The sequence below is a fragment of the Mirounga leonina genome, unplaced genomic scaffold (genome assembly GCF_011800145.1).
Source record: "Mirounga leonina isolate KUSES-001 unplaced genomic scaffold, KU_Mleo_1.0 Mir_53, whole genome shotgun sequence".
NCBI classification, from domain to species: domain Eukaryota; kingdom Metazoa; phylum Chordata; class Mammalia; order Carnivora; family Phocidae; genus Mirounga; species Mirounga leonina.
The window spans coordinates 47112368-47126581 of record NW_023270807.1 but is presented as its reverse complement, the minus strand read 5'-3'; the positions used below and the strand labels follow the sequence as shown (position 1 = coordinate 47126581).

Below are 14214 nucleotides of genomic sequence, written 5' to 3'. Positions count from 1 at the left end.
TTGTTCTGGGATACTGAAAGTCTTTAAATCCACTCTGGGAGAGGACTTCTTCCTTCCCCCAGGGAACTTCCTTTTATAAAATGGATGAAAATGCATTAGGAAAATTATCCCTAGAGTAACTTCCTCTGATAAGAGCAAGTAGAGCCTTCTTGTGTTGGCTATGCTGTTTGCCCCCTACTCCAGTCCCAGCCTGGGACCCACTGTCTGCCCTGCCCAATCTGTGTGTCCTGGACTAGGTTCTAGACTCCCTTGCCCTCTGGTTTCCAGCTGGGTTTGGCCACTGGGAGGCACTTCCAGGAGAATGGAGGGTGGTTGGAGAGAGGTCAGGGTATTTCTTTGCTGTCTCCTTGACAGTGAGGTACTTCTGAAAGTGGCTGCTTTCTCATCAGCTGTAGCTCCTGTTTTGTGCCCCCTGCCGGGTACTCTAGCTCCCTTCCTTTACTCCTACTACTTTAGGGATGATAGTATCTTCCCACTTTTGCTAATCTCTGTGTTGATTCCCTGAACCCTGCCCATGCCTCTGTAAATTGTCCCTCAACTGAAAGCTTTCTGTAAGTTAAAATCTTTGCCCGTACCATCTGTTTTCCTCCTGGAAAGGCCCTTGACTGATGCAGTCATATCAAGTTATGCTTCCTCCACTTGGAAAATCTGAAGACCTTTCCAATTAGAAGCAGCCACCTCCTAGGTGTCTACATCCACCTTCAACACAACTACTACAAAACCCAGAACATGAGTCACGGTTTGCTAGACTGAGAGGTCCTCCAGGGCAAGAACACTGTTCTGAGCATAGGTGGACACCCCCCCATCCCATACTTAGTCCAGCCCCTGGCATATAGTAGGTACTCAATAAATGTTTCCGACAGAGGCAGCACCCTCGGGCCCCAAGAGCCTCCAGTCTCAGCTCCCTGCCTCCTCCCCCACACCACCTGCTGCGCTGCGGGCACCTGTAGGATCTGGATCACCATGCTGGCCAGCTGGTGTATTTCCTATTGTGCTTGACAGAAGGAAGTTCATCCACGTGATTTTTGCAGTATCCAGAAAGGGTGGGTATAGTATGTCCTGCGGTAAAAAACTTGTGGAGAAATGCAGGTTTTAGTTTCACCCCCACATTGTTGCTATTCCCATGTGAGAGTTGCCCCCCTCACCCCCCCAAACCTTGAAACATTTTATTTTGAGATGGGGGATTACAGTCTGAAACAATGAGACAGGAGTAGGTGGTCATGAATAGCCTCTGAGTATGTTGTACACCTGCGACCTTTCCCAAAACGCTGAAGAGGAATTATTATTCAATCTAGGCAGCCATGAGGCATGTTATGTTTTTAAGAAACATTCGCATCTGGGTAGGCCTGATTTTTAAAATTCTTGGTGGAAAGAGCTTTGAACCATAAATGCACGTTGAAAGGCAATTACTATGGAGACTGAGCCTCTGCAGTGCATTTCTCCGAGTTTTCTTCTCGGGGAGATTCAGTATCCATGCTGTGTCCTAGGCACACTGCTCTGGGTGGGGGCCTGGGCGCAGCAGTGTTGGGGCGCGGGGAGGGGGGAGACAGTCCACTTGGGACTGGAACCCTCCCCAGGACTGAAAGCTGGAGAAGGCCACCCAAAGTAGGGTGTGTGTGCTGGAGGTGGGTGCGGGATATGTTCTCAGGTTGTGCAGGCCCCCAGCTCGCCAGCCTGTGCGGGTACCACGTGCAGGAGGCGCGCGTGGGGGCCCCTAGCGCGCAGCCGCGGTGGGTGATTGCGCAGCGTCCCAGGGTACGGGGCGTGTGCCACTGTGAGCTTCTGGTTAGGTGGAGGGCTCCGCGCCGCCCTGCCCCCTCCCCCAGTGTGTGTGCGCGGCCTCGGCCCAGCGCCCCGCCGAGTGGTGCTGGAGCCCGGGAAAGCGCGCGCGCGCGCGCCTCTGTGTGTGTGTGTGTGTGTGTGTGTGTGACAGTGTGTGTCAGGTGACTTGGGTCACGCAGTCTCTCTCTCCCTCCTCGGGGAGGAACTGCCGCGCTCCGGCTGACTCCTCCGCCGGCAGGCGGGCGGGGCGGGGAAGGGGGCTCCGGGCGCGGTGGGAACCGCGAGACCCAGACCTGGACAGCCGCGGGGGGCGCGCGGCCCTGCCTCCGCGGGCTCCCGCGAACCTCCAGACAAAACCCCAATTCAGAAATAGGTTGCGAGCGGCAGGGGAGGAGGTTTGGGCCCCACCAGGGACCCCCGCCGCCCCCGGGACGGCCGGCCGTGGGAGCGATGAGCCAGGTGCTGGGGAAGCCGCAGCCGGAGGACGAGGACGACGACGAGGAGGATGAGCTGGTGGGGCTAGCGGACTACGGGGACGGGCCCGACTCCTCGGACGCCGACCCGGACAGCGGGGCGGAGGAGGGAGGTGAGCGCGGGGTCCCCCGCCCGGCCCCACGCCCCGCGCGTCCTCAGCCCGCACCCCGTCCCTTCCCTCTGTGTCTTCCCGCCCCCCGCCCGACCAGGCGCGCGGGCCACCGACTTGGAGGGGATCCAGGAGAGCGGAGTTGAGGGGTGAGGGTGGGGAGGGGCGCCCGAGGAGCGACGGGCTGCAAAATGGGGGATCCTGGGCGCAGGCGGCGGAGGGGGGACCCGGATCCGTGGAGAGAGCAGAGAGGAAGCGTAAGGGCAGGAGGAACGTACCCTCTGTGGCCCCTTCCAGGGCTAGTACCTCCCCCGCCCCTCACCCGGAGCTCTCCACAGGGTCTGGGGGTTGGGAATGGGAGGGGACCGCCCGGCGCGCCCTGGGACCTCTCCCTGAATGCTGGTGTCGAAGCCTGGTCAGATGTCGTGGCTAAAAAAGGCAGCCGGCGGCAGCGTGACTGGCAGGGTCGTCGGCAGCTGCGGGTGTCCGTCTTACCCCGTGTCGCCGCGGGAGGGGTCCTTGGGCTGCCCGGGTCTGCGGCGTCCGGGGCCCCCGTGGAGCCGCGGGGGGATGCGCACAAGTGATGTGGGAGTCACCGAGTGGCCGCGGGTTTCCCGGGATCCAGGGGCAAATAGAGTTGTTAGGACACCTTATCTCTGCTCAGTGTCACCACCTGGGCATGGCAGTGCTTGCCCTGGAGTGAGCGCGGGGCGGGGGAATACATTGCCACTCAGAAGCAAACTCTGTTTCCTGTTTAAGAAGTGGGATTTAGCAATTGTTCAGCCTCTTGGGGGGGGGGGGGGGGGATTCCTGCATTGAATTCTTAAGGCCTAAGGAAGTTGAAAGATTTTTAGGATTCCAGAAAGGTTCATCTTTTTTTGTTTGACCCCCAAAAAAGTCCTCTATTGTAAGGTCACTTGAAAAGGTCAATAGAATGAGGCTGTCCAACATAACATCTAGATGAAGCTGTAGGCTTCCTAGAGAAGGAACGAACTTCTAAAAATTTCACTTTGAAGAAATTGTGGTATTGAAAAATTCACTGTACTTATTTTAAAATTCCTATTCAAGGCCTTTCTGCGGAGGACAATTTCCATTATTTTATGTAGGGCAGGTGCTACTTTCAATTAATCAGAAAGGGAAGAAAGTTTTTTTTAAAGACAGAAGAAAGCTTGAGGCTGATAGATGAGAAAGAAGCTTTCTAAGTCACACTTTTTCATAGTGTCCTATGTCCAGAGAGGATTTGTACTAATTCCCCATTTGCTTAAACTGGTGTGTGCACCTGTGTGCTTCTCTGTTCTGCACTCCCCATAATTGGTCCCACAGTTGAGCACATGGCCACGTTTTTGTAGATAAAGGCTTTCAACCCTTTTGTTGGAGTCTCTAGGGCTACCTTTGGTAATTAAATTGTTCAGTCGCTTTGTTATTATTCAAATTGCTTTTGTTAGCTCCTTCTAGATTCTTAGAAGACTCCAGAGATTCAGAATGGGGATGTCTTTGGAACATATTCGAAATAGTAGACACACAATAGGGCACATGTGTGATACTCTTTTAAAAAAAGAAAAGAAAAGAGACTATATCTGGGAAGAAAAGTCCTGTAATTCGATATTGTTCTGGGGACCCGAGACGTTCCATGGAAAGTAAAGGACCTGCTTATTTATTCTGCAGTTCTTTAAGGGGGCACTTTTAAAATTTGATTTGAGGACTTGAAATTGAAATGAAAGTAAAGCTTTGCTGAGGGGTGGGATTTCCTGAACAAAGGGCTTCCCCAGAGCCTGGTCTTGAATGCTCCCCACTGCTCCTAACCTAAAGGCAAACTCTGTAACTCTGTAACTGATGCTTTTCATTACTTCAGTAATAAAATCATCCCTCGTGAGTTCTTTGGATCAACCTGGAATCTTGCTATAAAAGCATTAAGTATATTTATGTGGTAAGAGGAGTGACAAACGATTATTTGCTCTTGCAAACATTACTGAGGCTGGGTCTTTATCCCCCTGGGCCTGCCGTAGGTAGGTGGTCTGTTCTCAGAAGACTTCCTCCATTATATCAGGTTCCTGTTCTTTCCACGTATCCCTGGCTTTGATTTTGGGGTTCAGTCCTGAATGCAGAATCTCTTATCAGAGCATTCACTTTCTAGAGTGGCAGAGAGGCTCATCAGTCAGCAGTTCTGGCAACAGCTGTCCCTTACAATGTCATGCCAACTAATAGGATCCTGGGGAGTTGAGATGAGGGTGGAGGATAGGAGTTGTGACTTTTGTTCCTGGGACCTCAAGTGCCACCAAAGGGTCATCTCAATTTCTAATGGGCCCTGGGCACATGTTTCATTAGAATCCTGTGTTTATTTTGGTAAAATTTACATCTACCTACTCTCAAATGTAAGAAAAGGAATGTGGAGGGAAAGGGACTTTTTTACTCTGAGGAAAGTTGGGTACGGTACATTTTGAACCATGAACAAAGCATTTCTCTAATGAACTCCCTTCCCCCTTTACCTTCCTAATGGACTTGATTTAATGCCTTTGCTTAATGGAAACCTGGGGCTTTTTCCATGAGGTTCAGAAATCTACCCTGGCAGGTGGGATGCAGGACTGACTAGCATCACCAGGTAAGTTGCAAAGGAGTTTATCAGGAGCTGTGCAAAAAGAAGGTAGATTGAAAGTCGATAGTGTGAATTCCATTTCCCTTAGTCTTAGAAGGAATCTCTGATCTTATTTTTAAACTGAGGGCCTTGTAAGTTTTACTACAATGTGCAAAATTTGAAAACTTATCGCAGCTAAGGTGAAACTTAAATTGCACTTCCCTGGCTTGCATTCCAAATTTTATTCATGAATAGCTGGAGTGTTCTCGGGCACTTTAGTTCTGTTAAGGACAGATTTGGACACCTCTCAACCCCCCTTTGAAGGTAGTTAGTTAATCAGAGATAAGGTGAGTCTCACCTTCAACCTCCTCACTCCAGATAAAACTCCAGAGAGTGGAGGCAATAAACCATTAAAAACAATTGCAGCAAATATAATGATTGTTTTTAGACACATGGAGTTTAAATCTTTAGTGAATTACTGTGCTTTAAAACTGCAATAACAAGAAAAGCAATTAAAAGATCATATGAGGCGCCTGGGTGGCTCAGTCAGTTAAGTGTCTACCTTTGGCTCAGGTCATGATCTCTGAGTCCTGGGATAGAGTCCTGCGGGCTCTCGGCTCAGCGGTGAGTCCTCTTCTCCCTCTGCCCCTCCCCCCACTCGTGCGCGTGCGCGCTCTCTCAAATCAATAAAATCTTTTAAAAAAATAAAAAATCCTATTTAGTCAGAAAGTGAAATTATTTTTTCCCAAAGTCCCTCCCAATTTTTAGGGGAAACTTGACTAAGACAGCTGCTCATGCAGAGTCCAGCTAAGGTGCGGTCTTGTTTCCATAACAACCTGTGAACTCTCTTAGGGTCTGAGAAAGTGACAGTTTACGTGGTTACTGGAGGCACGAAAAATCGACGGTCAGCAGGTGACACTTCCCTGATGGGTGTAAATGCAGTGAAACCACTGGTTTGCATCTATTAATCATGAGTGTCAGCTTTTTTTTTTCTTAAAGTAATTTAAAAATTACTAGTGAATTTATCCTCTCATTGAGAGTAAGTAGAGATAGATAATTGTTCTTCTGATAGTGACACTGTGGCTCAGAGGTGCTAGGACTTTTCTGCAGCCACAACATGAGCTAGACCTGAGCAAGGTTTAGGAGAAGGTCAAGTTCATGGATATGTAAATCCCTTTCTTTGTAATTCCACCTTGTCCAAAAAGAGTTGGGTTGTCTACAGCCCTGCCTATGCCTCATCTCTTGCGTTTTCCTCTGGCCCTGGAAATAGATACAGAAGAGTTGGAATAGATGAAATACAGAATAGTTAAAAACGATGTTACCAAAGTCACATCTTAGGCACAATACTTGTTTAAATACATATGGCACGGGCGTGCATGAGTGAGGGGGGAGGGACAAAGAGAGAGTGAGAGAGAGTCTTAAACAGACTCCACACGGAACCACACACAGGGCTTGATTTCATGACCCTGAGGTCACAACCTGAGCCGAAATGAGGGGTTGGACGCTCAACCAACTGTACCACCTAAGCTCCCCGAGTGCCTATTTTTATATTAGATGTTTTGTAAACATGTTTCAGTGATTCAGAGTATCATAGAATCTTGATTCTATACTTCTATCAAAAATCTGTCCCATTTTCGTATCAGAACAGACATAGGGTAGTCTGATGGGGAAAAAAGAAGCAGAAACTAAGTTCTAGAGTTCTGGATAAGGGATGTAGTTCTGAGTTTGCAAGATCAACTTTGTCAGTCCCCAGCTGACTGTGTGTCTGTCTGTTTACCCTCTGCTTCAATCCGTCCCCTGACCCCATAGCTGTTGTTGGTGACACAATTTCACTTCATACCTCGGCCACCTCTTTTCTGTTCATTTTGTCACTTTCTTCTCTACCTCCTTTATTCATCCTTACCTTTTCTTTTTTAACCTTTTCTGTTCTTCCTCTTCCGTGAAAGCTTTCAAGCTGTCTTGTAACAGTGGCTTTTCCCTGCTTCTGCTGTGAAACTCAAGACAAATGGGTTTTTCACTCCTGGCCTGAATCATGTAAGATGCTCTCAACTTTCTCTTGAGGACCTTTGGGGGAGACTCCAGCTTGGCTTCTCAGTGCATAAGGTAGAGGATCTCAGAAAACCAACTTGGATCACTCTCAGAGTGTTAAAAAAAAGAAAAAGAAAAGTTCACAAGAGCACTTTTCTTCTTCTTACAGAAGCATTAGTAAATCAGAACACATTAGAAATGTTACTGAATATGTATGTTAAGGAAATATTCATATATGGAATTTTTTAGTGACCCGCCAGTGTGATGTGAAAGAGAAAGGTTTGGTCCTTCACATATAAATAAAATCACCTTCAAAAACTTTCATGCCTTTGAAAATATATGTTCTGTTTGCATTTAATTCTCCTTACTAAGTAGTTGATCAAATGGACAATGAATCTTTATGATGTTTGCATATTCTTTTATTAATGGTATTATCATTCACATATTTAATTCCCACTTAGGATGGAATTTCTCCCAGAGCTCCTGGGTCTTTTTTTTTTTTTTTTTAATTAAATAGGCTCTACACCCAATGTGGGACTTGAACTCATGACCCTGAGATCAAGAGTGGCATGGTCCACCAACTGAGCCAGCCAGGTACCCCTGAGCTCCTGGGTCGTGAATGTATAAGTGGTACCATTGATCGGAAAGGTAAAGGATCGCAGATAATGTTGTAAATAGAAACAAACCAGAGGCCTCTTCCTAAAAGCATGAGTAAATAGAAACTTAAGCCTTTGATGACCCTACAGAATACTAATAGCAAAGAAATTCTAATTTTCCCTTAAGGCTATGTGAGCTTCTCACTGCAGCCGCATTCCACAAGAGGCCCTCTCGTTACCTAGGCTTGGGCTGGGGTTAAAAAAAAGAAAGAAGGGGGGTGATGTGTATACACAGGCTGCTAGATAAGGACTCATGGGCCAGGGGACATGTATGGGGTCACACAGCTGGTACACAGCAGAGCTGGGACTTGAACCCCAGTTTGTCACTATCCAAGTACTGTTTTAAACCATTCCACTTGCCATCACTTTGCCACCACGTTTTCCTAATTTTTCATTAAATCTCTGTTTCATTTTCCCATTTTGGACTTGCTCAAAGGTGTCACCTCTTGGAGAACATTCCTTAATTAGAATAGTTCTCAAATGTATAATATTTTTTGGCATTTATGAAGTGTGTTTCCTATGATGTCTCATTCTTCTCTGAGAGACTGCGTGGGCTTAGGAAGGGAAGACCAACGCTGTTAGAATTGTGTCAGGCCTTTAGTTCCCATTTTCCTGAATTCTTTGTTGTGAACATTCCCAACCCGCAGATCAGCCAGGTGTGGCCCCTAGGCAGCCATGTACTCAAGGCGCTGATGCATCTTTCCCTTCCTTGTGTATTTACAAGGCCTGTTGGTTTTTGACAGGGATCTGCCAGTTACTGATGAAGTAATTAGTCTGCAGGTCCAGTCACATGGCCCTTCCCCATAATGCTGTTCCTTGGATGATTGAGTTTCCCTGGGATTTCCAACAGTCTAGTTACAAAGCCAGGCTGTTTGGAAAATTGGGGTGCTGACAGGACCTTGTGCAAAATAGGTAAGGGTATGTTCGGTGTCCCTGACCGCAGTAGATAAACTACCTAGGCATAAAGCTCATACTCTTGATACTCAAGTGCTGATCTGGGCCAATGTCAGATAGGAAGTTTCTTTTTAAAGCTTCAGTTAATTTAGCTTCAAATTCTGCTTAGTCACTTTCATTCAGTTATCCAAGCCAACAAACATCTATTGAGTGTTTATTGTAGTAAGCACTGAAGGCCTCAGTTTTTACATCTGTAAAGGATAAAGTTTATCCACTTGAGGATTAGAGGTGACCCTCTGTGCTATGCAGGTGGTCAGTAAATGAGAACTGCTGGGTGATAAGAGGTTGGAGCAGGTTGGTTTGAGCTGTTTGATGGTGGCCAAGGCTAAAATCTCTCAAAAATTCCCTCACCCTCCGGCAACAAGATTAGGGGAAAAACCAGCAGTTGAGGCATGGATGGCCCCAGCGACCTACATTCCCACTTCAAACCTGCCTGTGACCTCATGTTACTGTGCTTCCCAGGCCCCAGATTCTTTTCTCACCTGAGCTGCAGGCGGACAGGCACCCCAGACTCCACGACTTCAAATACCCGTTCAGCCTCTTTCCCTTTACCATCTTTGTGAATGGGCCCTTGTTAGCTTGGTCTGCCAGGTTGGGAACTTGGGGCTTCTTTCTCCCTTGTCATCTGTGTCCAGGGGATCACTGAACACTATTGAGTCAATTTGAACTTGTCACAAAATCTGTTCCTTCTGACCATTTCCATGGTCTATGCCTTAGTTCTTTCATTTCTCATTTGTGTTCTAGAATAACCTAACTGCTGTCAGGGGAGGAAAAACTTTTCCTCTATTCTCTTAGGTTCTGAATTGGGAGCCTGAAAATTAAACTGACAAAAGATGGATTAACAAGAGAAAACCAAATTTAGTTACGTACTAATGCATGAGACTTCACAAAAAGTGCAACTTAGGTGTTTAGAGGGGCGCCTAGCTGGCTCAGTCAGAAGAGCATGCGACTCTTGATCTCATGTTGGGAGTAGAGATTAGTTAAATAAATAAATAAACTTTAAAAAAAGGTGTTTAGAATTCTGGCTTTATTACTATCTTAATAAAGATGGGATGGGGAGGGGTGGAGGGGCAGTTCTGGGAGAATGAGTGACTTCTTGGAAGGGAGTTGGGGAAAGGGCATTTATGGAAAAACAAATGACTTTTTGGAAAGATAAATGGACCCACAGAAGAACAGATGGGAGTAGGATAGTTTGGGGACCATGTCTGTTTGGGTGTGGTGCCAACTTCTCTTCTGTCTCAGTCTCAGTCTTCACCAAGAGAAGATTAGAGTTGCTTCCAGGAAGGAGATTTATGGCAATAGAGTTCTTTTGGGAGGCTCTGCTTTAGGCAAATAAGGATTTCATGGACTTCAGTATCTTTAGCTCTGTATAATTTTTATGGCACAGTGGCTTATTCTAGACCCCTTCACTGTCTCCCCACTGACACCCTCTAGGGGCTCTGTTTCTGGAGTGAACTTCTTGAAGTATAAATCTGATCATGTTAGTCTCCCTTTAAAATCCTTAATGATTTCCTAATGGCTTACAAAGTAAAATCCAGACTTCCTGGTATCTCATCCATGAGGTAGCAGAGTCTAGCAGTGGTTGACAAAATATTTTTGACTGTGGTCCACAATAAAAAATGTGCTTATACTGTGAACCAGCACCACATATGTGTAAGTAGACTTGAAAAGTTTCGCTAGCGAAACTTACTCTTATTATGCATAATGTACTTTGGTATTTCCCAGTCTCTTCTTTTTTCTTTGTTGCAGTTTTTGTTTGCTGGGGAGGTAACAGACTTCTCTATCAACTAACCTATTCAAAGATATTTATTGGACTCATGCCACATGCTTTGTAATTTGCCTGTGTATATGTGGGACAGACAATAAACAAGTAAACAGAGAAGAAGACAAATGTATAAAATAGATAATTTTGTATAGTGATAAGTACTATTTGTTTAAGATTTGTTTATTTATTTGAGGGCACCTGGGTGGCTCAGATGGTTGGGCGTCTGCCTTCGGCTCGGGTCATGATCCCGGGGTCCTGGGATCGAGTCCCGCATCGGGCTCTCTGCTCCTTGGGAGCCTGCTTCTCCCTCTGCCTCTCTCTCTCTCTGTCTCTCATGAATAAATAAATAAAATCTTTAAAAAAAAAAAGATTTATTTATTTATTTGAGAGAGAGAATGAGTGGAAGGAGGGGCAGAGAGAGAGAATCTCAAGCTCACTCCCCTCTCAGCGAGGAGCCCAGATATTGTGCTCGATCTCAAGACCCTGAGATCATGACCTAAGCCAAAATCAAGAGTTGGTGGCTTAACCAACTGAGCCACCCAAGCCCCCGCCCCTCAGTGATAAGTACTATTAAGACAGGGTAATCAGGAAGTGATGGGGTCTGATTCAGCTGAGAGGAGGTAAATTGCTGCTGGGTTGAGTGGGAAGAAAGCTAAGGGAAGCCAGGTGGAGGGAGAAGCATGTACAGACCCCAGGGTGAGGAACCGGAAGGTCAGTGTGGTTACAAGATAGGGAACTAGTGGGGAAGATGAACCAGGCACGGGATGAGAGGGTAGCCCATGTAGGGCCTTTGCAGAAAGAAGGTGTTTGGATTTTATTCGAAATGCTGAAGGAAGTCACTGGACAGTGTGCAGCCTTTTCTTGCCTTTAAACTACATTCCTTAAACTCCAGGAAAGCCAGAATCTCTTACTGGCATGACCTTTCCCTCATTCATCTCTTTCATGCCTCCTTTTCTTTAAGACTCAGATATTTCTCCAGGGAGTCCTCTGAGCCCATAACACCTCCGTAACAGTGCACTGTAACTGTCAGTTTTTCTTGTCTGTTTTTTCCTCTAATCACTAAGGAATGAATCTTTCCTTTGTGTCTGCAGCCCCTGGCTCAGCCCAGTCTAACACTTGGCAGAAGATCAGGGAACCTTTATAAAACCGAGCAAACTGCCCTCTGGTAAATTTCACCTCTCTGGGCAACTTCCTCCACACCCGCTGACACTTTTAAAGGGCCCTCCCTGGGATTCCATCTCCAGTCCCAAATCCTGTGTTTCCTTTTTGATCTTCTTTTTAAAAAAAGTATTAGCCCTTATATTGCAGCTCTCCTTCTTCATTCTCTTCCTTTCACCTTTCTCAGGATGTTCTTGAGCGAGCGGTGATGCACAGGGAAAGTTCAGTGGAGAGAGCCAGCTGTCCAGGAGGCCAGGAGTTTGGGTGATGCATTTCCTGATGGGCGCTCCCTGCTATCACTCCCAGAGTGGGTGAGAGCCTCTGGGAAACCCCACAGGGTTTCCGAAGCAGAGATACTTAAGGGGAGGTGGGAAAGGATTAGAGGAGAGATTTTTTTTTTAAATACACATGATCTGTATCAGACCCTAGAGGCCCATCATGCTTGAGAGCAATGGCAAATCAATTTTTCCTTTATTTTATTTATTTTCTAAAGTAATCTCTACACCCAGTGTGGGGCTCAAACTCATGACCCCAAGATCAAGAGTCATGCTCTACTGACTGAGCCAGCCAGGGCCCCCAAAGGAAGGATTTTTGTCAGCAGTCCTCTGTGATATAAGAAACCTCTCCTGGTCAACAGCAGTGGTCAACAAAGTGTTTTTGACTGTGGTTCACATAACAAATACATTTATATTGTGAACCAACACCACATTTGTCTAAGTAAATCTAAAAGAGTTTCGTTAGCGGTATGTACTCCTATTATGCATGATGTACTCTGGTATTTCCTAGTCTCTTCTGTTTTCTTTGTTGCAGTTTTTGTTGAATGCCATCTGATTGTTGGCTAAGGTTCTAGGTGAGGACTCCACCACATACTAGCCCTGTGACCTTGGGCATGTTCCTTCCCCCAGATTGCTCAGGTGCAAAACAGACTTGTACCTCCTCATTGCCAGGGGGATGGGGGTGTGGGGGGGGAGGAGGGGGTAAAAGTTTGCAGAAATGTCTAGCAAGGTATCTGGCATGTGTCCATACCAGCTAAATGTAAAATGCATCTCCATGGGTCTGACGGGTCTCCACAGAGTTGATGGTACCCTTGCCGATCTGGCCCACCATTTCCCAGCAGTTTACCATTGGTGGCCTGTGTTTGAATTTGGCAGGGAGAAGGAAATACTTCCAATGTGTGTACTGGCATGTGCATCTCGCTTCCCAGCCAGTCTGTGTATATAAACTTGCACATACACTACCTCCTCTCTATGCGGTGACCTTCCATCACCTTCCACTCTCCCAGGAGGAGGAGGAAGTCCATCCTCCAAGGCACCAGCATGGATGGCCATGCCGCATAGACACTTGCAGACCCTGATGAAGATAAGTTAAAATCTACACTGATATCCAGTAGTATAAATTGGGAAGAAATAAAAACATGTATAAACACTTAAATATTTCTGAGCTTGTACATAATTTAATGTGGACTTTTGCTTTCTTTGATTGGATTGAGTGTTGCACAGAAGAAACAGAATGCATAGACTTTTGGGTGGGCCAGCCCTCAGTTGGAATGTTACTTGATCTTCCCAAGCCTGAAATTTCTTTACCTGTGAAATAGAGATAATACTATGTATTCCTGAAGGAGTTGAATGGGATGAAGTGTGGAGAGTGCCTCGTACAGTACTTGGCATATGGAAGGTACCTTCATATGTGGTTGCTGAGTTTTCATTGCACCCATATTTTCCTGTTCTACGAAAGGCATGGTGCCTTTGCCTAGCTTTGGGCTCTGCTCTTCTTAGAGAGCCTCCTTCCCCCTCCCCCCTCCGGGCCATCAACCCCATCCAAATCCTGCACTGCTTTGTTTGCATTCATAACCCTTGTAATGCACTAAGTTCCTTCCCACTGCCGTGGGCATTTCTCCCCTACTCTTTGCATTGATCTAACACTAGTTTGTGAGGCAATAATAATAATAGAACAACTATAACTCTTGAGGTTTCCATTTTTGTCCTTGAGACTACATTAAAAAAATTTTTTTTGTCAAGTATTTTTTATTTTTATTTTATTTTTGTTTTTTAATTTGTATTTATTTTTTTTAAAGATTTTTTATTTGTTTATTTGAAAGAGAGAGAGAGACACACAGCGAGAGAGGGAACACAAGCAGGGGGAGTGGGAGAGGGAGAAGCAGGCTTCCCACTGGGCAGGGAGCCTCACTCGGGGTTCGATCCCAGGACCCCAGGATCATGACCTGAGCCGAAGGCAGACGCTTAACGACTGAGCCACCCAGGTGCCCCTATTTTTATTTTTATTTACTTTAAAATTTTTGTTTAAAGATTTTATTTATTTGACAGAGAGAAAGAGAGGGAGAAAGCACAAGCAGGGGGAGTGGCAGGCAGAGGGAGAGGGAGAAGCAGACTCTCTGCTGAGCAAGGAGCATGACATGGGGCTCAATCCCAGGACCCTGAGATCATGACCTGAGCAGAAGGCAGACACTTAACAGACTGAGACTCCCAGGTGCCCCAAGAATACATTTTTTAAAAGAGCTGTATTGAAGGGGTGCCTGGGTGGCTCAGTCAGTTAAGCCACCAACTCTTGGTTTTGACTCAGGTCATGATCTCAGGGTCCTGGGATCGAGCCCTGTGTTAGGCTCCATGCTCAGTGGGGTCTGCTTGAGGACTTCTCTCCCTCTCCCTTTGCCCCTCCCCCCCTTCCGTGCTCTCTGTCTAAATAAATAAATAAATAA

At 46.5% G+C, this 14214-nt stretch overlaps 1 protein-coding gene across 1 annotated transcript in view; it reads left to right on the top strand.

Annotated features, from left to right (window-relative positions):
- Positions 1–1931: 1931 nt before the first annotated feature.
- Positions 1932–14214, top strand: part of RRAGD (Ras related GTP binding D) — a 40158-nt gene continuing 27875 nt past the window's right edge. Inside the window, exon 1 of the mRNA XM_034991399.1 lies at positions 1932–2368. Within this exon, the coding sequence (XP_034847290.1) occupies positions 2233–2368 (136 nt within the window). The 5' untranslated portion in view covers positions 1932–2232. The remainder of the gene's footprint in view (positions 2369–14214) is intronic.